This window comes from Schistocerca serialis, chromosome 1, assembly GCF_023864345.2.
Source record: "Schistocerca serialis cubense isolate TAMUIC-IGC-003099 chromosome 1, iqSchSeri2.2, whole genome shotgun sequence".
In the NCBI taxonomy this organism is placed as follows: domain Eukaryota; kingdom Metazoa; phylum Arthropoda; class Insecta; order Orthoptera; family Acrididae; genus Schistocerca; species Schistocerca serialis.
The window spans coordinates 1039569711-1039594181 of NC_064638.1; the positions used below are offsets into that span (position 1 = coordinate 1039569711).

Sequence of the window (24471 nt, forward strand, 5' to 3'; positions counted from 1 at the left end):
ACTTTGTCTGCATTCAATTAGCAGGAATGACATTGCCTCTGAATATTCTTGCACGACACTGTTCATTTATTGAGGCTTCATTATTAATTACCGGCGATGATAATCCTTTATTAGTTTTCTTTTGGGTATTTGATCAACGGCAGTCGGAAATTCAGTAACTGGAAAAGATTGCCACATAAACAATGACTGAATATAGTGGCAAGATCAGGTACAGCAGCTCTTACATACAACACTTATTTCTTAAATAAAATTAACTGTGACTGTCATTAAGCAAGGCCTCACAAAGTTTTGAACGTGAACGAAACGAAAACAACCCTACAGTTCGCTGCAGACATTTAGCCGTCGTCTTCGTTGTCGCCTACAGTGCTTCCAATGCTCCGGTAATATTGAGGGCACACTTTGATTCGCAGTGATGAATTATGGGTCAGGACCTTGATGTTGCGGGAGCCTTTTACGTATGCCCACACTCGTCATGTTCTTGGTGCCTTGCTAGTAACAATTGCGCCTCACATAGGCTCGACGGTGTGTTCTACTTGCATGTGATCACTCTTACGTCTCACAACCATGTAAGTTTTCTGCGCACTCTGCTCTGACGTCACATTCGCGTCCAGAGACAGTACTCTTACACACGTCTTTACTGTCCTTCAATGGAGACAGTACTCTTACATACGTCTTTACTGCCCTTCAATGATATTGCGTTTCCTAACTTTTGAAATGCCGTTAACGCAGAATAAATAATTCACAACATAAAATAATTTATAGATGTTATAGCACGTGTCACATTTCTAATTAACACATAGTATATAACGATTTGCAGAATAAGATCACCATATTTACAATAAACTTTATGGACAAAAATTTTAGATAACACATCGTTATTATAGTTTCACAACTTGTAGTTTTGGTATATGGGTGGAGGTATAGGATACTCATCATGAAGGGCAACACTTGGACACCGAGAATGTTGCAATAACCATCCTGACTCACGAATGACTGGGCCCTCGACATGGTGCAAAAATCACCCCAAAACAACACAGAACCACCTCCGGCCTGAACTACACTCTCCACACGCAGAACGTTAATCGCCTCATTCGGCCATAAATACACTCGACAACTTGCATCATTTCAAGAGAGGCAAAACAGTGACTCGTCGGACCACATGGACATCTCCAGTGAGTTAATGTTCAGTTTACTTGTCGTATGGCTTGCTGAAGACTTACAGGTATATGTACCTCTTTGAGCAATTTTGCGAGGTACTCGACTTGCAAAACTCCATTGCATGTAGTTTTCTTCACAAACTTCACTCGAAAACTAGTGGAAAGATAGATTCATAGTCACAGGGGGCAGCAATTTTTGTAGGATTTCAAACCGACTCTCATTGCCGAGATGTGACACTCGTATACAGCCTCTGTCGGTTATTATCTTTTTACTAACACTGTTCGTAAGCCATGTTACTCAACACAAGTGGCACACAATCCCTTGTAGACATTTGGATAGTTCAGGTTAATACAAACTATTTGGCAAATTCATTCACGTTTGGGCATGGGACCATCCAAACACTGTAGCTGCTTTCTGCAGTTCTGTCGTTTCACCACGTCGATCCAACTTACTGCACTGATTCCATACAACTGACTGGCGCAACACACAACTTCACTGCCATGATTTACGTTTCCGGTTGAGGGTCACATGGCCAAATGGTGCAGGTTTTGTACTATTTACATAGCTCCAAAGGGACCAATGTGCTCTGTTACCACGAACAAGGGTCACGAAGAGAGTGATCGGATGTTACAGGAGCTACGGAGTTTGAACGCACTGGCATTCGTGCCGGTGATAGAACCACCTTCGCCAACGGCCATAATTGTCGAGGATCCAGCTCTGGTGCTGAAGGAAGGCCGCTTCCACAAAGTCCCCGTCATGACTGGCGTGGACTCCGCTGATGGCTCCGTCCTCGTGCAGAGTAAGTACTGGCAGATGTTTTTGACAGCTCTCTCACTTGCTGTTCTGACACACACACACACACACACACACACACACATACACACAGATGTTGGGTTGGTGCGTAAGTCCGTAGAGATTTTCTGTAAGTTTAATAAACACAAGAGATACACACAACGGCTACTTTATTCATCAATAACATATCTTCCCTCTCTTTTCAACAGTCTGCCAACGCTGTGATAACTTTTCGATTCCGCGACCGTAGAAATCACGTGGTTTTGAAGCGAAGAACTCGTCCAGCCATATTCGGAGCGCATTTTCACCCGAAAAGGAAATCCCTTGAAAGTTGTTCGATAGAGAGCGGAGGAATTGAAAATCTGATGGCGCATGATCAAGTGAATAAGATGGATGCGGAATAACTTCCCAACCCAAAGCCTGTCTAGTGTTTTTTGTCAGCCTAGTAGAATGCAGGCGGGCGTTATCGTGGAGTAGCATCCTTCACGCAGTCTTCCTGGTCGTTGTTCTTAGACTGCGTCTGCAAGACGTCTCAGTTGTTGGCAGTAAATGTCAGCAGTGATGGTTACACCGCGGGCAAACAATTCATAGTACACCACACCGTCGCTGCTCCACCAGAAGCATAACATTGTCAAATGGCTCTGAGCACTATGGGACTTAACATCTGAGGTCATCAGTCCCATAGAACTTAGAACTACATAAACCTAACTAACCTAAGGACATCACACACATCCATGCCCGAGGCAGGATTCGAACCTGCGACCGTAGCAGTCGCGCGGTGCCGGACTGAAGCGCCAAGAACCGCTCGGTCACCTAGGCCGGCATATCACTATCTCCTGTAGATGTGCTCAGGTCTTTTTACGGGGAATTACTGCTTTGTTTGGGCTCAACCACTCCCTTCTTTTCCGCATATTAGCATAAGGACAACATTACTCGTCACCAGCAACAATACAGGATAGGAATGGTTGTCCACGAGCCAATTAACGACGGGCAAGAAGCGATGAATATATGGCCACTCGCTGATTTTTGTGATTTTGGCTTAGAGCCTGCGGTAGCATACATCCGGTTTTTGAACCTCCCACATTGCAAACAAATGCACGCTGGTGGAAAGATCATAGTTCATCACATTTCCCAGTTCTAGAGTATACTAACGAGCGTCATTGTGGATTAATGTGTCTAAATGATCTTCGTCAAACCACGAAGGGCTTCCTGAACGTGGAGAATCAATAATGTCAAAACGATCCTTTTCAAAACGAGAAAAATATTTTCTTGTTATGCTCTGCCCACTGTCACTATTCTCATGCATGACGCAAGTATTTCTGGCTGCCTCCCATGCTATCAGCCCTCTACTGAACTCAAACAGAAGAATATAACGTTGCGATTTCTCCAATTGGCAATCTTTTCTAGCTTCCACAGCTCCACTCACTATAAATGACACAGCGATTCGATATATACCAACACAAAGAAAACCCCTCGAACTTATGCACTATATATATATATATATATATATATATATATATATATATATATATATATATATACGAGGGCAGTTCAATAAGTAATGCAACACATTTTTTTTTCTGAAACAGGGGTTGTTTTATTCAGCATTAAAATACACCAGGTTATTCCCCAATCTTTTAGCTACACAACACTATTTTTCAACGTAATCTCCATTCAATGCTACGGCCTTACGCCACCTTGAAATGAGGGCCTGTATGCCTGCACGGTACCATTCCATTGGTCGATGTCGGAGCCAACGTCGTACTGCATCAATAACTTCTTCATCATCCGCGTAGTGCCTCCCACGGATTGCGTCCTTCATTGGGCCAAACATATGGAAATCCGACGGTGGGAGATCGGGGCTGTAGGGTGCATGAGGAAGAACAGTCCACTGAAGTTTTGTGAGGTCCTCTCGGGTGCAAAGACTTGTGTGAGGTCTTGCGTTGTCATGAAGAAGGAGAAGTTCGTTCAGATTTTTGTGCCTACGAACACGCTGAAGTCGTTTCTTCAATTTCTGAAGAGTAGCACAATACACTTCAGAGTTGATCGTTTGACCATGGGGAAGGACATCGAACAGAATAACCCCTTCAGCGTCCCAGAAGACTGTAACCATGACTTTACCGGCTGAGGGTATGGCTTTAAACTTTTTCTTGGTAGGGGAGTGGGTGTGGTGCCACTTCATTGATTGCCGTTTTGTTTCAGGTTCGAAGTGATGAACCCATGTTTCATCGCCTGTAACAATCTTCGACAAGAAATTGTCACCCTCAGCCACATGACGAGCAAGCAATTCCGCACAGATGGTTCTCCTTTGCTCTTTATGGTGTTCGGTTAGACAACGAGGGACCCAGCGGGAACAAACCTTCGAATATCCCAACTGGTGAACAATTATGACAGCACTACCAACAGAGATGTCAAGTTGAGCACTGAGTTGTTTGATGGTGATCCGTCGATCATCTCGAACGAGTGTGTTCGCACGCTCCGCCATTGCAGGAGTCACAGCTGTGCACGGCCGGCCCGCACGCGGGAGATCAGACAGTCTTGCTTGACCTTGCGGCGATGATGACACACGCTTTGCCCAACGACTCACCGTGCTTTTGTCCACTGCCAGATCACCGTAGACATTCTGCAAGCGCCTATGAATATCTGAGATGCCCTGGTTTTCCGCCAAAAGAAACTCGATCACTGCCCGTTGTTTGCAACGCACATCCGTTACAGACGCCATTTTAACAGCTCCGTACAGCGCTGCCACCTGTCGGAAGTCAATGAAACTATACGAGACGAAGCGGGAATGTTTGAAAATATTCCACAAGAAATTTCCGGTTTTTTCAACCAAAATTGGCCGAGAAAAAAAATGTGTTGCATTACTTATTGAACTGCCCTCGTATATAACTTGAAGCTCTTTGACTTCAGTCCGTAACTAGGCGGCTGCTACAGTCGCAGGTTCGAATCCTGCCTCGGGCATGGATGTGTGTGATGTCCTTAGGTTTAAGTAGTTCTAAGCATTGGGGACTGATGACCTCCGATGTTAAGTCCCATAGTGCCTAGAGCCATTTGAAGCTCTCTGCTTTCCACATTTTGGGATGAAGTAGCATGGACTAAAACCAGAACAGGTGTCTGGTAAATTTGGGCTCTGAATCACATACCTTGAAAGCTATGTGTATTTATTCAGTAGAAGAAGTGTGTTTGACACTAGCGAAGATGAGCAAGTACTTATACCTCTTAAAGTATGCATTTCAGACAATATGTTTCCTGGACCTTTTTTTTCTTAATTTTGTGTAAGCAACCTGTCCTTAAAGACAGACGGCGTTATCTTCGTTCGTAGTCTGTTCTTAAAGACAGTTCTTTCGTAGTGAAGTATTGTTTACAATGCTTCACCTATAACGGAGGCCTCGAGTTTACTGTTGGACTAGTCAATATATACTATAACATAGGCACTGCAATATCTTATTTATCTGCCGATACCGGGCTAGCGACTTTCAAGTACAACATGTGACCCGTACGGGAATGTACATAATGGATGTGCGAGTACGGGTCGTAGACGCAGGTTTCGTGACATTTGGAAGTTTGCATCTGACCACGAGTCGTTTAAGGGTAGCCAAATGCCACAGTCGGCCTTTGACTGTGGAGCGGTGCTGTACGTCCCGGCCGCTCCGTGTCGCGTTTCCGGGTGTGTTGTTATTTACTCCGCCACCGCGCTAGTGTTGAGTGTTATACTTACGTTCCTGACATCCAATGGCTCTTTCGTATCGGAAAGCCACGATAAAGCTGCAGTTTGACACTACGTACCCAAGGCCCACGAAATAGAGAGATTTTTACACGACATGATACATGTTGGCCCGAAAGAGCAGCTAGGTATCCACTTATCTATCGTCTCCAGCGTTGTCTATCGTACGTTTGCTGTCGACGAGGTCTGTGACAAACTTCTCAGACGCTCGACAGAACGTTATAGGTTTTGCCACACTGACGGGAACGTGGGTGTGGTAACGCTTGAACGTGCTGGACTGGGAATACAAAATGTGCGAGAGTTTGAGCTACCATTTCAAGTTCCAGCGGATTTGGTCACCCTTGCTCTTCGACCCTATGGCGCAGTCCTCGGTCATACGGCCGCAAAATGGAAGACCTTCGAAACTTACCCTGTTCTTAACAGGGTGCGGCAGGTCCGTATTGAATTGCACCACATATACCTTCGTATCTCACGATCGCTGGCTGCCGAGCGATAGTTATTTACGACGGTCAGCCGACGGCCTGCTCCGGATGTGGACAGGCAGGACATGTGCATACCGAATGCCTGCAACGCAGATTCGACCGTCGATAGGGAGGTCTATGTCGATTACGTATGTTGCGGAGGCGAGGCAGGAGATGCCAGCTGTTTATGATGACCCTTCTGTATTGGTGCAAGCCTTGGAGGCCCCTGCAACAGTTCCTGAGGAGCTCGCTGCGCCTGCCAGCGCCGACGCCTCTGTTACCCTCTCGTCGAACCGAGGCGCATCGCTATAACGACAAGCCGACGGTGCGGTGGAAGTTGAAGAACAGGATGGCGCGTCCACCTCCTGCCCTGCGCCGGACACAGAGGCGAGACAGTATAATCTGAAATTGCCGAAGCGCCTTAAGAAACGGCGCATAACAACCGACGCAGCAGAACGGCTAGAGGAAGCAATGATGGATGATGAGGTGCGTCGGCCGATAAACCGAACCGACACGGCCGAAACTAACGTATCACACGATTCACTGTCTTCTCCCGCTTCCGGTGGGACCGCGCACTGTGGAGATGCAGGAGATCACCGAAGCCCCGCCCCAGAGGATGCACCCACGACTATGTCTGCCTCTCGAGATCCAGTAGTATCTACCTCTTTGGGAGACTGGGCGCAGGAGATGGAGATTCAGGATGCATTTAAGGACCCTGACTATACACCGATGCCATTGGCAACGTCTTCGTTGACGGCGACAGACGCCTAGGCCAGCACGACACAAACACGTCGCTTCCTATCTCTACGCCCTGAGGACGCTCCAGACCGCGGCTACTGCCCATCTGTAATACCAAGGACAGTCCCCACGACTTGATGGAACAGGCATACCGCCTCGCCACGAACAATGTCAACGGCGTTACTTCTGCTCTCAAAACCTGTATGTTGCAAGATACGTTACGAGCTGCGGATCTGGATGTTGTTTTCCTTCAAGAAGTCCGATCAGGACTCTGTATCGATACATACGGGTATGACGCCTACTATATGCCTTCAGATGCTGGCCGAGGAGGTAGGGCTATTCTGCTGAGGGAAGGGATTATGGCAACTCATGTATCCTATTTACCGTCAGCCCGGGGGGTCGCACTCACGGTTGGTACAGTTCGTCTGGTGAACCAATATGCTCCTTCAGGCACCGACAGAAGGAGAGAACGCCGCACCTTTTTTGCTGAAAACATAGCACTGTTCTTCCAGGTCAATGCCGACCGCTTGGTAGTAGGCGGAGATTTCAATTGTGTGCTCAGACCATGCGACCAGACGCCGCACTATACCTTCTACCCAGCACTTAAGGCGCTTGTAAAGGGCTTAGCGTATGTGTGTACTCTCACCCTCTCCCGCCAACGCGTCCGTGGCGCCTCAGTGTGGTCCTTCTTGATGAGGTAAATTGCAGACACGAAGTTGAGTCCACATGGAGCAGATACCACCGGCGATTACCCGCCTAAGGTTACATACTTCAATGGTGGTTACGGAAAGTCAAGCCCGCCTTGTGCCAAACATTAGCCAGCTGTGGACGAGATAGAGCGCGCTAGTATACCGCGACCACTGATTTCTACTACACTGCGCTCCGCGAACTGGAACTGGCTGTGCTGCCGCCGTCGCCGGAACGACAGATGGCAGAACACCACGTCAAGGCACAGTTGCTACGTATCACCGCCGTACGTCTCGCGGGTGGGCGGGTGCGAGCGAGGACAAATGATGATGTTAGAGGAGAACGACCTTCCCTCCACCATATCATTCAAGATAGGAGAAGACGTAAGAGCCAGCTCATTAGGGATGTCGGGATGGAGTATGAAACGCAAATGGACATCGTCAGAGCGTTAACGTAGTCATATACACTTGTCTACGAGCGAGAATACAACATGGATGTAATAGTCAGGGAAGTCCTATCCGACCTACCAGTCATCCGGAACCCGCAAGATGATACTACGCTCTTGTCGGAGATTACTTTGGAAGAACTATGCGCGGTGCTCCCAACAAAACGCCAGGCCCAGACTGACTTCCTCTTGAGTTTTGCAAAAGGTTTTTTGATCTCATGAGCCCAATGTGGGTCAAGATGTACACAGAACTCCTGAACCCGGATTTTCAAGCACCATCCGAATTCACTGGGGGCCTCTTCATTACGGTGCCCAAACCCGGAGGAGCCTGTCGCCCACTTGATTTTCGACCATTGACAATGCTAAACACCGACCGCATACTGTTGACACGCATCCTCCGTGGGAGACTCAGGTCTACGGTAATGGCAGCCATTCACACTGATCAAACCTGCCACGGAGGCAACACTAATGCGTTCGCAGGTTCGAATCCTGCCTCGGGCATGGATGTGTGTGATGTCCTGTGGTTAGTTAGGTTTAAATAGATCTAAGTTTAGGGGACTGGTGATCTCAGATATTGTCCCATAGTGCTTAGAGCCGTTTGAACCATTTTTGTAACACTAATGTGTTTACCAATTTGAGTACGTATAGAGACGTGGTGGCGATAATGCAAACATGCCGTCTCCACGGCGCTCTTGTTGCGCTGGATTTTGACCACACTTTCGATCGCGTCAGACATAGTTTTCTGCGTGCAGTAATGGAACACATCGGTATTCCACGCATGACGACATCTGTTGTGCTTCGTTTGATCCATGGAGCGGTCACGATAATTATGGTAAACGGCTATTTGTCCTCCCTCGTCCGTATCGACAGGTCCGTCAGACAGGGATGTCCTCTTTCTGCCATTTTATTCGCCATTGTCCTCGAACCAGCTCTTCACGGACTGCGGAGACGCTTGGAAGGTCTTAGCTACCGCTCTGTGACCTTTCGATGTGGCGCATACGCTGATGATGTGATGTTCTTAGCACGAACTGATGACGAAATACCAACGGCGCTTTCCTGGCTCCGACAGTGTGGGGCGGTGGCAGGCAGTGTGATCAGCCTTCGGAATCACTCTACGTGGAGGTGGGACGAAGCATGCCAGCAGAACTGGACGTATCCCTGACAAAGATCCCAACGCTCAAATGTTTAGGGATATCGCTCCATCGACAAATACAACGTACGGCGGCCTTTACGCATCATAAGGTCTTACGACGAGTCCGCATAGAGGCTCGCCTCAACAAATTTACGTCGTTGGACATTTTGCAACGCGCTGCCCCACACACACTGTCCCCACCGGTACCTCTTGGACATTTATCGCCCTCGCTATCACATATTTGGACGTTTTTCGTGGAGCACAGCTGTATGTTGGGGGTTATACGGCGACGCGAAATCCGACAGCAAAGATTTATTATAGTGTTCTCCAATGCTGGAATCCGGCTAACGACACTGTCTGAAGCCACCCCACAGTTGACTGGACGCGGGTTTGGCGAACCACCCATGCGCCCTTCCTGTCCTGTTTAGTGCGTGAAGCAAAGCAAGCGCTGTATCGTGTATGAGATACAGAGGCGAGCGAGTGTGCCGGGACTTACCCCAGTTCACTGCTAGTAGCGCCACGTCACCTTAACGCGTCTGCGCGTAGCTAAAATGGTTCAAATGGCTCTGAGCACTATGGGACTCAAATACTGTGGTCATCAGTCCCCTAGAACTTAGAACTACTTAAACCTAACTAACCTAAGAACATCACACACATCCATGCCCGAGGCAGGATTCGAACCTGCGACCGTAGCAGTCGCGCGGTTCCGGACTGCGCGCCTAGAACCGCTAGACCACCGCGGCCGGCTCTGCGCGTAGCGCACAAGTATTGCATCACAATTACGTATTAAATTAAAATTCAAAATTTACGTTTAAACCTTTTTTAAAATATAGTACAATAATGTTACAAATATCAAGTCTTTATGTACCTAGACTTGATAGTTTCCGTAAAAATGCAGTTTTAAGAGAAAAATAAATGGTGCTAAATAATAAAGCTAGAAAGCCAGAATTTGGTCAGAATGTGCCTGTTGAGCTCATAAATAAGTGGTGCAAGTTTCAAAGTTAAAAAACGAAAATTAACACCGGAATCTCCATTTTTAGGAAAAATGGAAGGCACTTAGAAACGTAAAAATTTGGTTTACTCTTCAGTTCATCCTTACAATCGTAATTAAGATACCACATTAAGCTACCTCTTATAATTTTTGAGTAATTAAGTAAAAACCAGATTTGGAACTAAAATATACCCAATTGTAGAAAATTCGTACCTGTAATTTTAATGGTAGCCTAGAGAATTTTGGTTACAGCAGATGATAAAACCTACCAAATAATAGAGCTATATCAAAGTTTATGTTGTTGTTGTTGTGGTCTTCAGTCCTGAGACTGGTTTGATGCAGCTCTCCATGCTACTCTGTGCTTGCTTCTTCATCCTCCAGTACCTACTGCAACCTACATCCTTCTGAATCTGCTTAGTGTATTCATCTCTTGGTCTCCCTCTACGATTTTTAGCCTCTACGCTGCCCTCCAATACTAAATTGGTGATCCCTTGATGCCTCAGAACATGTCCTACCAACCGATCCCTTCTTCTGGTCAAGTTGTGCGACAATCTTCTCTTCTCCCCAATCCTTTTCAATACTTCCTCATTATTTATGTGATCTACCCATCTAATCTTCAGCATTCTTCTGTAGCACCACATTTCGAAAGCTTCTATTCTCTTCTTGTCCAAACTATTTATCGTCCATGTTTCACTTCCATACATGGCTACACTCCATACAAATACTTTCAGAAATGACTTCCTGACACTTAAATCTATAGTCGATGTTAACAAATTTCTCTTCTTCAGAAACGCTTTCCTTGCCATTGCCAGTCTACATTTGATATCCTCTCTACTTCGTCCATCATCAGTTATTTTGCTCCCCAAATAGCAAAACTCCTTTACTACTTTAAGTGCCTCATTTCCTAATCTAATTCCCTCAGCATCACCAGACTTAATTCGACTACATTCTATTGTCCTCGTTTTGCTTTTGTTGATGTTCATCTTATATCCTCCTTTGAGGACGCTATCCATTCCGTTCAACTGCTCTTCCAAGTCCTTTGCTGTCTCTGACAGAATTACAATGTCATCGGCGAACCTCAAAGTTTTTATTTCTTCTCCATGGATTTTAATACCTACTCCGAATTTTTCTTTTGTTTCCTTTACTGCTTGCTCAATATACAGATTGAATAACATCGGGGAGAGGCTACAACCCTGTCTTACTCCCTTCACGACAACTGCTTCCCTTTCATGTCCCTCGACTCTTATAACTGCCATCTGGTTTCTGTACAAATTGTAAATAGCCTTTCGCTTCCTGTATTTTACCCCTGCCACCTTCAGAATTTGAAAGAGAGTATTCCAGTCAGCATTGTCAAAAGCTTTCTCTAACTCTACAAAAGCTAGAAACGTAGGTTTGCCTTTCCTTAATCTTTCTTCTAAGGTAAGTCGTAAGGTCAGTATTGCCTCACGTGTTCCAGTATTTCTACGGAATCCAAACTGATCTTCCCCGAGGTCGGCTTCTACTAGTTTTTCCATTCGTCTGTAAAGAATTCGTGTTAGTATTTTGCAGCTGTGGCTTATTAAACTGACTGTTCGGTAATTTTCACATCTGTCAACACCTGCTTTCTTTGGGATTGGAATTATTATATTCTTCTTGAAGTCTGAGGGTATTTCGCCTGTTTCATACATCTTGCTCACCAGATGGTAGAGTTTTGTCAGGTCTGGCTCTCCCAAGGCCGTCAGTAGTTCCAATGGATTGTTGTCTACTCCGGGGGCCTTGTTTCGACTCAGGTCTTTCAGTGCTCCGTCAAACTCTTCACGCAGTATCATATCTCCCATTTCATCTTTCACTACCTCCTCTTCCATTTCCATAATATTGTCCTCAAGAACATCGCCCCTGTATAGACCCTCTATATACTCATTCCACCTTTCTGCTTTCCCTTATTTGCTTAGAACTGGGTTTCCATCTGAGCTCTTGATGTTCATACAAGTGGTTCTCTTATCTCCAAAGGTCTCTTTAATTTTCCTGTAGGCAGTATCTATCTTACCCCTAGTGAGATAAGCCTCTACATCCTTACATTTGTCCTCTAGCCATCCCTGCTTAGCCATTTTGCACTTCCCGTCGATCTCATTTTTGAGACGTTTGTATTCCTTTTTGCCTGCTTCATTTACTGAATTTTTATATTTTCTCCTGTCATCAATTAAATTCAATATTTCTTCTGTTACCCAAGGATTTCTACTAGCCCTCGTCTTTTTACCTACTTGATCCTCTGCTGCCTTCACTACTTCATCCCTCAAAGCTACCCATTCTTCTTCTACTGTATTTCTTCCCCCCATTCCTGTCAATTGTTCCCTTATGCTCTCCCTGAAACTCTGCACAACCTCTGGTTCTTTCAGTTTATCCAGGTCCCATCTCCTTAAGTTCCCACCTTTTTGCAGTTTCTTCAGTTTTAATTTACAGGTCATAGCCAATAGATTGTGGTCAGAGTCCACATCTGCCCCTGGAAATGTCTTACAATTTAAAACCTGGTTCCTAAATATCTGTCTTACCAATATATAATCTATCTGATACCTTTTAGTATCTCCAGGGTTCTTCCATGTATACAACCTTCTTTCATGATTCTTAAACCAAGTGTTAGCTATGATTAAGTTATGCTCTGTGCCAAATTCTACCAGACGGCTTCCTCTTTCATTTCTCTCCCCCAATCCATATTTACCCACTACGTTTCCTTCTCTCCCCTTTCCTACTCTCGAATTCAAGTCACCCATGACTATTAAATTTTCGTCACCCTTCACTATCTGAATAATTTCTTTTATCTCATCATACATTTCTTCAATTTCTTCGTGATCTGCAGAGCTAGTTGGCATATAAACTTGTACTACTGTAGTAGGTGTGGGCTTCGTAACTATCTTGGCCACAATAATGCGTTCACTATGCTGTTTGTAGTAGCTTACCCGTATTCCTATTTTCCTATTCATTATTAAACCTACTCCTGCATCACCCCTATTTGATTTTGTGTTTATAACCCCGTGGTCACCTGACCAGAAGTCTTGTTCCTCCTGCCACCGAACTTCACTAATTCCCACTATATCTAACTTTAACCTATCCATTTCCCTTTTTACATTTTCTAACCTACCTGCCCGATTAAGTGATCTGACATTCCACGCTCCGATCCGTAGAACGCCAGTTTTCTTTCTCCAGATAACGACATCCTCTTGAGTAGTCCCCGCCCGGAGATCCGAATGGGGGACTATTTTACCTCCGGAATATTTTACCCAAGAGGACGCCATCATCATTTAATCCTACAGTAAAGCTGCATGCCCTCGGGAAAAATTAATAACAGCCAGTACAAGTTTTAGTAAAGGTATGTTTCTGAAGTAACGATCTACTGTTAGTTCCACTATAAAAATTCTAGAAGGCAAAAATTTTATTCAAGCGAGCTGAAACTTTTTCTGGGCTTTCAAACAACTTACCTGAATACACCGAAAAATTAAGAAGTTTCTGAATTAATTAATAACTATGATTTTAAAGATTATGTCTCCGAGAAAGCGGTCGTTCTGAGGATGCTGCCGCGTGTTAAGGCAGTAGACAAAAGATGTTCCCTCGGCCGTCCGCTGCGGCACCTATGTAAATACAGCCCGAGAGGCAATAAGAATGTTCACGTCTGTTAAACGTCGGATCGCGCTCTGCCTCGGATGACGTCGGAGCCGGACTGTGACAAATCATGTATTTGTGGTAAAAACGGATAGTGAACTTGCGAGCACTGGACGCCGTCGTGGATTGCTTAGAATTCGCCAAAGTAACTGTCAGTGAGCAGTTAGTGATATTTACAAATACGCGTGGCAAGTGGCGACTGTTATTCCCACTTTTATAGCGAGCATTAATTCTAAACATTTATCTTCGAACATTCAGTTGAATATTATTAACCAGGGCGAAAGACAATGCGGTAGGAACGTACTGTAGAGGTCGCCTCTGAACTGTTAAAAGTGCTGTTTAGAATAGAAAGATTTACTGTCGAATGCACACAGCGAATTTCAAAATGTTGTACGTGGGAGGCTCTACTCAATATGTGTGTCAACTATAACTTTATACTTTCATTTAAAATCATAGTCCTGATCTCGCTAAGTAGAAGGAGAATAGAAACATTTCTTTCAGTGGGCTGGACCAGAACGTGGCTCAGAACTAAGGTCAGTATGTTTCCCTTCCCTTTCGGGCTGACCACAACATTAGTTGCCAGGCTCGCGTGAATAAGACAGTGGACTGTACAAATAACCAACAATATACAAGCATCATTAAATAACTAAACCCGCCACCCATATGCGGTGGACGTGAAATTTGGTCAGTAACGAGAAATTTCCGACCCAACGAAGGCTACATGTCATTCACCGAACTGACGACCCCATGTGCCCCCGTTGCGCGTCGATAGATATGTACGAACACATACTGAACTTTGGCCCTGCACCCGAGTGCTGGAAACTGATCCGCCAGATACTGGCTTTCCTCCTACGACACCCCTATGTTTCAATAGTGCCCATGGGCCTCTTCCATCCCGACGCCGTCTATTTCCCGACGACCCGGATAAATGCGGTGAATTGGGTACAAGGAATAGCGATGCACTACATGTACCGCGACGGCGAAAAAGAAGTCCTCGATTTGTGGCAATAAATGATCGACAAGTTCCTGGTCTTATCAAACAGAACGCAATACCGGAACCTTTTTGCTAACTATTTGGGGTCGTCATTCATGGACCCACCGCCCAGCTGGGCTGAGAAGAAGCTGACTTTCAGACGTGACGTTTCCACGATTCCCCTACGGTAACAGAAACAGTCTCTGACTGTGTGCAGCGGCCCCGGGCACTCCGACCGTTAACGACTGGTGATGCCCATTGTAATGACGACCGCCTCTTACTTGCCGCCCGCTTCGATAAGGTGATCCCAGAGGGCAACATGGCACTTTTTAGTTCACATTATCATCATAACTTTTGGAGTATGGCTCCCTTCTTTTTGTTGCTTATCCTATTAAAAAAAACAAAAAAGTAATGGTGCGCTTCGGTAGTAGGACGAGGGAGACTTTGTGGCCAGGCCTCAATTCGACCCCTGCCCGCCGTGCCTCCTCCAGCCTGCCACTGACTGTACTCCTAAAAAAAAAAAAAAGTTACTAACTTAATAGCTTGATAACTCAATGCAGTAAATGGTTCCCTGGTTCTTGCCACACCAATTTTTTTTCCTCGTTCAATTCGGAAAAAAGATGGTACAGCACAAAAAAATTAATTATAAAAAATGACAACAATAACAAAAAATGATAAGGCGGCCGCTCGCAAAAAATTAAAAAATGGTAAGGCGAACGCTCGCGATAAGCGGGAGGTCCGGGTTCTAATCCCGGTCCGGCATAAATTTTAATTCTACAGCTGATGGTTGTCCTTATTCCCAATTGCGAATACATTTAATGTAGCCAAAATATGTTCCACTGTTTCCTTTTGGTCACAATGCATACTTGAATAACACATCTAGAAATTTCTTGAACTGTTAAATCGTATTAATTGTTCCGCGACTGCAGAATGGTAAAGTATTTTAGCGGATACATAATTAATAAAGCAATCCATCAGAGTTCTTCCCTTGCTCAGTTTTCTCTGTTAATCAGCTTTCCTGAAGCGCAGTTTCACTATTTACAATGTCTTTAACGTGCTTATCAATTTCCTTGGAAATATGTAGCGGAGGCTAAGTATTCTAACAACAAAGTGAAGATTAGTTCGCAGAATAACTTTTTTTTTTTAATTTTGTGTCGAATAGCTTTACTTGGTTTCTTCTTGGTAATCTAATGATGCTGCTAGTAGCCTCTCTAGCTCACCAAGTGTGGAACAAGGCTAAGCTTCAGTAACAGGAATGGCTATTGAAATCATCGAGGATGTTTGCTGTCTGACAAAACTTGCTCTTCCAATATGGACAGTATTTCTTCTGTACCGACAGAACACTGAAGCGCTGTAAATTTGTTTATTAGGGCTTTCTATTACAAAAATGGCCCGATCTGTTGTTTTGTCATTCACAGATTAGGTCACGAAGTCATCACCAGACACACAAAACCCTCAAAATATAGGTAAAATTTGTTCTTAGCTAGTTGTTCTACTCTGGCGGAACCAGTTCGTCGGCCAAACGCGAGGAGGGTATAACAAAAATCGAGATTTTCATCCTTGTGAATTGTCTGACTAAAGAGCTGTTTGCATGGTTGTTCTAGTACCTTGTCGCTTATTGCGTGGTGGCACATTGCAAGTTGTAAAGTTTGCGTTCCCGTACTTCCCTGTATAAAGAATTAGCACAGACAAGATTTTTACCACTGTTTCGTTCCTTCACAGCGACCGATCTCTTCAACAACCCAAAGCTGGTGGCGGACGTGCGGGAGAACTTCACGACTCTGGTGGGCCAGCACCTGCGCCTGCCGACAAAGCAGCAGAGGGCCGAAGCGGCCGCCAAGCTGCAGGACTTCTACTTCAAAGGCAAAGGCTTCAGTCTCGAGGACCCGCAAGCAGTCTATGACGTGAGCACAGAAATTACTGCAATTACTTGAAAAGATGTTATGATTATCCAACATGGTTGCTCTAAGGTCGGTGAAGTTTGGAGCCAAACAAGTGAGCGATTATAAAGCAATAGAAAAAGAGAAACTGAACCATGGTATCTCACTGGAAACGCATTTTTTACTGTTCGAGTAAACATTAATTAGCCTACATAGACCGGGAATATTGCTTAAAGGTGCCATTGTACCTATCCGCCTTGCACCTAGACGCCATGCCTCACACGCAAGTAGAGGTACGCTTGTAGTTTGACGCCTCTTTCGGGACAAGTGGATTCCATTCACAAATGCAAAGAACCGTGAAAGCTATTCCAATGGTTAAGGTGTCCATTACTAGCAGCACATGTTGCTGCCATAGGTACACTCATACTCATAAATTAAGGATAATTTCAGAACGTGGTGCCACACAGATCTGAAAGTATACGGTATTGGTGATAAGTTAAGAAAACCGTCCCGAAACACATGTGCTACAAAACGCCACTGTTTCCTGCGCATGTACCCCGACATCAATGTGGGATATGATCACTATGCAGACGTACACAGGTCACACAACGGGTTGACATACTCTGGATCAGGTGGTCGAGCAGCTGCTAGGGTATAGCCTCCCATTCTTACACCAGTGCCTGTCGGAGCTCCTGAAGTGTCGTAGGGGTTTGAAGACGTGCAGCGATACGTCGACCGAGAGCATCCCAGACGTACTGGATGGGGTTTATGTCTGGAGAACAGGCAGGCCACTCCATTCGCCTGATATCTTCTGTTTCAAGGTACTCCTCCACGATGGCAGCTCGGTGGGGCCGTGCGTTATCATCCATCAGGAGGAAGATGGGACCCACTGCATCCCTGAAAAGGCAGACATACTGGTGCAAAATGACGTCCCGGTACACTTGACCTGTTATAGTTCCTCTGTCAGACATGCAGGGGTGTACGTGCACCAATCATAGTCCCACCACACACCATCATATCACGAACTCCATACAGGTCCCTTTCAAGGACGTTAAGGGGTTGGTATCTGGTTCCTGATTCATGCCAGATGAACACCCGGCTGTTCACTGTTCAGACTATACCAGACTATACCTGGACTCGTCCGTGAACATAACCTGGGACGACTGTTCCAATGACCACGTACTGTGTTCTTGACACTAGGCTTTACGGGCTCTCCTGTGACCAGGGGTCAGTGGAATTCACCTTGCAGGTCTCCGGGCGAATAAACCATGTCTGTTCAGTCGTCTGTAGACTGTGTGTCTGGAGACAACTGTTCCAGTGCTTGCGGTAAGGTCCCGAGCAAGGCTACCTGTAGTACTCCGTGACCGTCTGCGGGCACTGATGGTGAAATATCGGTCTTCTTGTGGTGTTGTACACTGTGGACGTCCTGTACTGTAGCGCCTGGACACGTTTTCTGTCTGCTAGAATCGTTGCCATAATCTTGAGATCACATTTTGTGGCACACGGACCAGCTACGACCTGCTGTGTTTGACTAGCCTCCAGTCGCCCTAGTATTCTACCCCTCATAACGTCATCAATATGTGTTCTTTGAGCCATTTTCAACACACAGTCACATTAGCACGCCTGCAAACGTCTGCACACTTACTCGCTGCACCGTACTCTGACATGCACCAACACACCTCTGCGTATGTGGACTGCTGCCAGCGCCACCGTGCGACGACCGCAGGTCAAATGCACCGCATGGTCATACCCCTAGGTGATTTAAACCCGCAAACCGCCCACCAGAGCATTGTTTCACCATTAGCATTATCCTTAATTTATGAGCAGAGTGTATATTTTGAGACAAAGACCAAACTGAAGGAAGAAGCCCGAGTATTTAGATAGTTAATACCTTTTGTTTAATGTACGTATGAGCGCAGTGGAAGAGCTAGATGTGACAAGACGTATTCTATTTAATAACTGTACTCGTTATTTTCAAGTAACGTTTCACCGGCTTGAGCCATTGATAGCGATGAAAATTAGAAAACAAGGAGACGCTCTACTAGTAAGTTAGCTCTTACACTTCGTATCCTTGCTACTGTGGGCACTTGCCCTAGTTTGAAGTTCCAGTTCATGGTATCTATTGCATCGAAATCAAGCGTCAGGGTCTAGTCAAGCCTCTGGAAAACTACACAAAAGTAGGTTGATGACAGCATTTGTTCTCTTAAAAACACGATTATTTGATGCCTAACGTTTGTGTGCAGTAGTCTACGAATATGCAAATATGTATTTATTTCTTAACATGCAACAGTGTAGAAAATTAAGTGCTAAAACGGTAACTCATTTAAATTTACATATAAGTCGGTCAAATCGCATTAACGTTTTGGTGTGTGTGTGTGTGTGTGTGTGTGTGTGTGTGTGTGTGTGTGTGTGTGTGTGTGTGTGTGTGTGTGCGTGTACGTGTGTGTGTGCGCACGCCACTGTTGGGAGTGGGATTTGTTGGAGGAGAGGTTGTGCGGCAACATGTGGTTCTGTAGTATCCAGAGGAAGCAACTATTTCAGTTATAACTACAATTTCAGTGTTCTTATATTTGCTCTAGTCGACGCAAACAATTTTTGAAACAAAGCGGCTCTTAAAGAAACTGGGGCGGCTTCGGCACATCATGAACCCCAGAATCTCCCTCTCTTCAGCATGTATTGGTCGGCAGTACGCACGAAGGTTCAAATGGTTCAAATGGCTCTGAGCACTATGGGACTCAACTGCTCTGGTTATCAGTCCCCTAGAACTTAGAACTACTTAAACCTAACTAACCTAAGGACATCACACACATCCATGCCCGAGGCAGGATTGGAACCTGCGACCGCAGCAGTCGCACGGTTCCGGACTGCGCGCCTGGAACCGCGAGACCACCGCGGCCGGCACGCACGAAGGCTTTTTATTTTGTTCAGGTTCGCCTTTATCATTTTCAGCTCGTTCTTATGTGTGAGGAAATGTAGACAGTCGTTTTCTTTCACGTTGCCTTTGTAATCTGCAGGTGGTTAAGTAGAAAAAGTGATGGATTCTCTTATATTCTTTGTTAACTACAAGTGCCGTTCCTATTATAGTTATGTCTGAACTACTCTTTACCGTAGGATTTCTGTTATAGATTTATGTTATCTATTTCGTTTTCGTTTTGGTATACGGTCTCTTGCAAAGCTAGCATGAAAATTTTTCTCTCTTCGAAAACATTGGTCAGTGGCTTTAATTTACCTGTGTTTAGGAGCGTGCTGATGTTCAGGATTCCTATCAAATGTATTGGTTTCGGACGTATCTTCTGTGTTGATAAACTTGAGAACGCCGACTCTTCCCTGCAAGATGTTCCAGGCTCTCCAGAATCAATGGCCTGGTTGCGCCACTCATGGAGGTGGAAGATTTTCTTTTCCGGTTACCTCTTGGAGTAGTCTTTACCGAAAGTGTTTCCATCATGCCATAAGTTGAAGACAGTTGAGAGAATGGGCATATTGCACTCCTCTGATTTAACACTGAGGTTGTTAGCCTCAGAGTTAATTTTACGCTGCCCCTAATAGAAAAAACAGATGTTGCGCGGTTTTTACTTCAGAGTTTTGCGTCTCCCGAGCGTTTGTACTATTCCTGAAAGGAGGGGCTGTTTTATCCAACAGCTCAGCCGTTCCGACGATCATCACCTCCGCCCTCACTGCCACTGAAGTCTTCGCCGTAGCCCTGACAAAGGCCACCAGGTGGTATGAATGAAAACCACCTTAGCTGTATTGTTGCACATTTACTGTGTTACACGTGGTTTCATTCGTTGACGATCTTGAGGCTGCCGATTTGTGCTAAAGTCGTGATACAAATTGTCTGGTTGTGTCTTGGCTGTAGCACAATACGGCAACTGGAAGATGTTCAACCAAAGAAATCGAATGTAACACAATAAATTTATAATAATATAGCCGATATGGTTTTCATTAATCATTAACATTAGTGTCAACTGTAGTGGTCAACATGAATGAGATTGCCGGCCAGAGTGGCCGAACGATTCTAGGCGCTACAGTCTGGAACCGCGCGACCGCTACGGTCGCAGGTTCGAATCCTGCCTCGGGCATGGATGTGTGTGATGTCCTTAGGTTAGTAAGTTTTAAGTAGTTCTAAGTTCTAGGGGACTGATGACCTCAGATGTTAAGTCCTGTTAAGTCCCATAGTGCTCACCATGAACGATATTATTTGCTCACAAAGTACTATAAACCAGGGCAAGGGAACCATTGTTTTATAACGAGGTGTCACTCCCCCCACTCCCCCTTCATCAACTGGTCTTGGGGCCAGTTACGGAGGAGTTGTATGTACATGTCATTGCCAATAATTTCTAATCGTTTCACTATTTTCACTTACAATTAGATACCCATTATTTTCGTGAATTCTAGACTGATCTAAACGAACATTGTCTATTTAAACTATCAAATGAAATAAAAATGTTCTTGCAATCAAAGATTGGCATAAATATTGCTACATTATTTTGTCTTTCACCTATGTGTCGAGGTAGAACCAGCAATGCTCAACGGCATCAAAATGGAGCAGGTAATGAATCACTGCATCAAAGACACTTAAGGTGTATCTACAGGACTTGTAGCTTGTAACTGACAAAATAGTGTCATGATGATCTCCCCATTGCCACCTGCACCACATCTAAATTTATCCAGCTGCCATACACCGAAATAGCTAAGAGAATATCTTTTAGTGTCAGTTCTACCCGCTCAGCCTTTGCTTGTAATCCTGCTAACATGTCATGGTTTACCTCGTCCCTATTTGACAAACAATTCAACCATTTCAAGTACTGTGCTATCCTAGCCTGAAACCATTTTAGCTATGAGTGGGAGCAGGCCTCATCCGACGAAAATTTGGTAACATTTCAATACCAATCAAAGCTGACTGGATAGGAGCAGATCCTCTACTCACATCCTTCTACTGCCTGATCCACCACTATCTCGCGAAGCTGCTGGTCAGCTCAAATGGCTGCCGACAAATGACAGCCTCTTAGGCCAAGTCGTCCTTCCTGAACCGGTTCATATCAGTAACGTCCCTAGCCACCATTCCAACAGCACGATAACAAAAGGGTGCAAGGACACAGCACTTACCTACTAACACCATGCCGACACAGCACACAACCACATTCTGCTACCGACTGCAGTGCAAAAAGTGGTGGGAGTGGAAATAGGCTGGGGGCTGTGTGAATGTAAGTGCATAAAAATACTTAAAAACAACTGTGAGTGCATATACAAGATGACACGAGTAAGGTATTCAGTGCTCAGTATACCAAACTGTACAAATTAATATCTAATACAGTAGACACACAATAAAACAATCTGCCCCTTTGTATTTCATCACCTTTATAACAAAGGATACAATATTATACCAAAAGGAACTACACAACAGTAAAAGAAGAACAAGAAAACAACACAATAATAAATCTTAACCCAGAATACCAAAGACTAAAATATACCCAACCAAAGGGGACACACTAACCAATAACAAACCACTTCTGGGCACAATCAATGAGAATAACTGAACAGTGAACGCCAGCAGCAAGGAGAGATTACAATTTCATTGAACACAACAACAATAACATAAAATCTTCCTGTCTTAACACACTAGGCGCACAGCAGCCCCACTGTAGCTGGAAATTGCAAACTCTTGGTATTTTAATTTGTCCAACTAACGCTGTAGAACACTCCACTGATCACAAGCAGTAAATTTTCTGTTAACTCTGACAGCTGGAAACATACTGCAGCTAACAACACTGTACTCCTGGTCACTCTGTGTTCCTGCGTCCTTGAAGCCTGGTACCATCCACTGCTCCAGACCAGAGTGATGTGTATGCAAGTTCACCAAACTGCGTCATTACTTTGCTTTACGAGTTCCTGCTTCGCTACATGAAGCCGGCTGTTCTCCAGAGAAGACTGGCAGTTTTCCAACTGCCTCAGCTCTGCGGTGGCTCCCTCTGATGACGACAGCGGCCACCCCATCCTCTGTCTACTCAGGGACGCTATCAGCGTCCAGAAGACCCTAGACCAGCTATGCTGGGACACAAACAAGCTCGGACGGCACGCCACACATGGACGCTTTTATTTTTTATTTACTTACACTACTGGCCATTAAAATTGATACACCACGAAGATGAAGTGCTACAGACGCGAAATTTAACCTACAGGAAGAAGATGCTGTGATATGCAAATGATTAGCTTTTCAGAGCATTGACACAAGGTTGGCGCCGGTGGCGACACCTACAACGTGCTGACATGAGGAAAGTTTCCAACCGATTTCTCATACACAAACAGCAGTTGACCGGCGTTGCCTGATGAAACGTTGTTGTGATGCCTCGTGTAAGGAGGAGAAATGTTTACCATCACGTTTCCGACTTTGATAAAGGTCGGATTGTAGCATATCGCGATTGCAGTTTATCGTATGGCCACATTGCTGCTCGCGTTGGTCGAGATCCAATGACTGTTAGCAGAATATGGAATCGTTGGGTTCACGAGGGTAATACGGAACGCCGTGCTGGATCCCAAAGACCTCGTATCACTAGCAGTCGAGATGACAGACATCTTATCCGCATGGCTGTAACGGATTGTGCAGCCACGTCTCGATCCCTGAGTCAACAGATGGGAACGTTTGCAAGATATCAACCATCTGCACGAACAGTTCGACGACGTTTGCAGCAGCATGGACTATTAGCTCGGAGACCATGTCTGCGGTAACCCTTGACGCTGCATCACAGACAGGAGCGCCGGCGATGGTGTACTCAACGACGAAACGAAAATAAACTGGGTGCACGAATGGCAAAACGTCATTTTTTCGGATGAATCCAGGTTCTGTTTACAGCATCATGATGGTCGCATACGTGTTTGGCGACATCGCAGTGACCACACATTGGAAGCGTGTATTCATCATCGCCATACTGGCGTATCACCCGGCGTGATGGTGTGGGGTGCCATTGGTTACACGTCACGGCCACCTCTTGTTCGCATTGATGACACTTGGAACAGGGAATGTTACATTTCAGATGTGTTATGACTCGTGGCTCTACCCTTCATTCCATCCCTGCGAAATCATACATTTCAGCTGGATAATGCACGACCGCATGTTGCAGGTCCTGTGCGGGTTTTTCTGGATACAGAAAATGTTCGACTGCTGCCCTGGCCAGCACATTCTCCAGATCTCTCACCAACTGAAAACCCTTGGTCAATGGCGGCCGAGCAACTGGCTCGTCACAATACGCCAGTCACTAGTCTTGATGAACTGTGGTATCATGTTGAAGCAGCATGGGCAGCTGTACCTGTACACCCCATCCAAGCTCTGTTTGACTCTATGCCCAGGCGTATCAAGTCCGTTATAACGGCCAGAGGTGGTTGTTCTGGGTAATGATTTCTCAGGATCTATGCACCCAAATTGCGTGAAAATGTAATCACATGCCAGTTCTAGTATAATATATTTGTCCAATGAATAACCTTTACCATCCGCATTTCTTCTTGGTGTAGCAATTTTAATGGCCAGGAGTGTACTTTTTTTTGAGTCATCAGTCTTCTGACTTGTTAGTTGCGGCTCGCAACGTATTTCTCTCATGAGCTAGTTTCTTCATCTCAAGAGTAGCAAAAAATGGCTCTGAGCACTATGGGACTTAACTTCTGAGGTCATCAGTCCCCTAGAACTTAGAACTAGTTAAACCTAACTAACCTAAGGACATCACACACATCCATGCCCGAGGCAGGATTCGAACCTGCGACCGTAGCGGTCTCGCGGTTCCAGACTGTAGCGCCTATAACCGCACGGCTACCCAGGCAGGCTCAAGAGTAGCAGTTCCAACCAACGTCCTCATTTATTTGCTGGAC

General features: G+C 45.3%; 1 protein-coding gene across 1 annotated transcript in view; it reads left to right on the plus strand.

Annotated features, from left to right (window-relative positions):
- LOC126455128 (juvenile hormone esterase-like) overlaps positions 1 to 24471 on the plus strand; it is a 73575-nt gene that overhangs the window by 36697 nt on the left and 12407 nt on the right. The window contains exons 5-6 of the mRNA XM_050091151.1: positions 1792 to 1957; positions 16457 to 16638. Coding sequence (XP_049947108.1) covers positions 1792 to 1957; positions 16457 to 16638 — 348 coding nt within the window. The remainder of the gene's footprint in view (positions 1 to 1791; positions 1958 to 16456; positions 16639 to 24471) is intronic.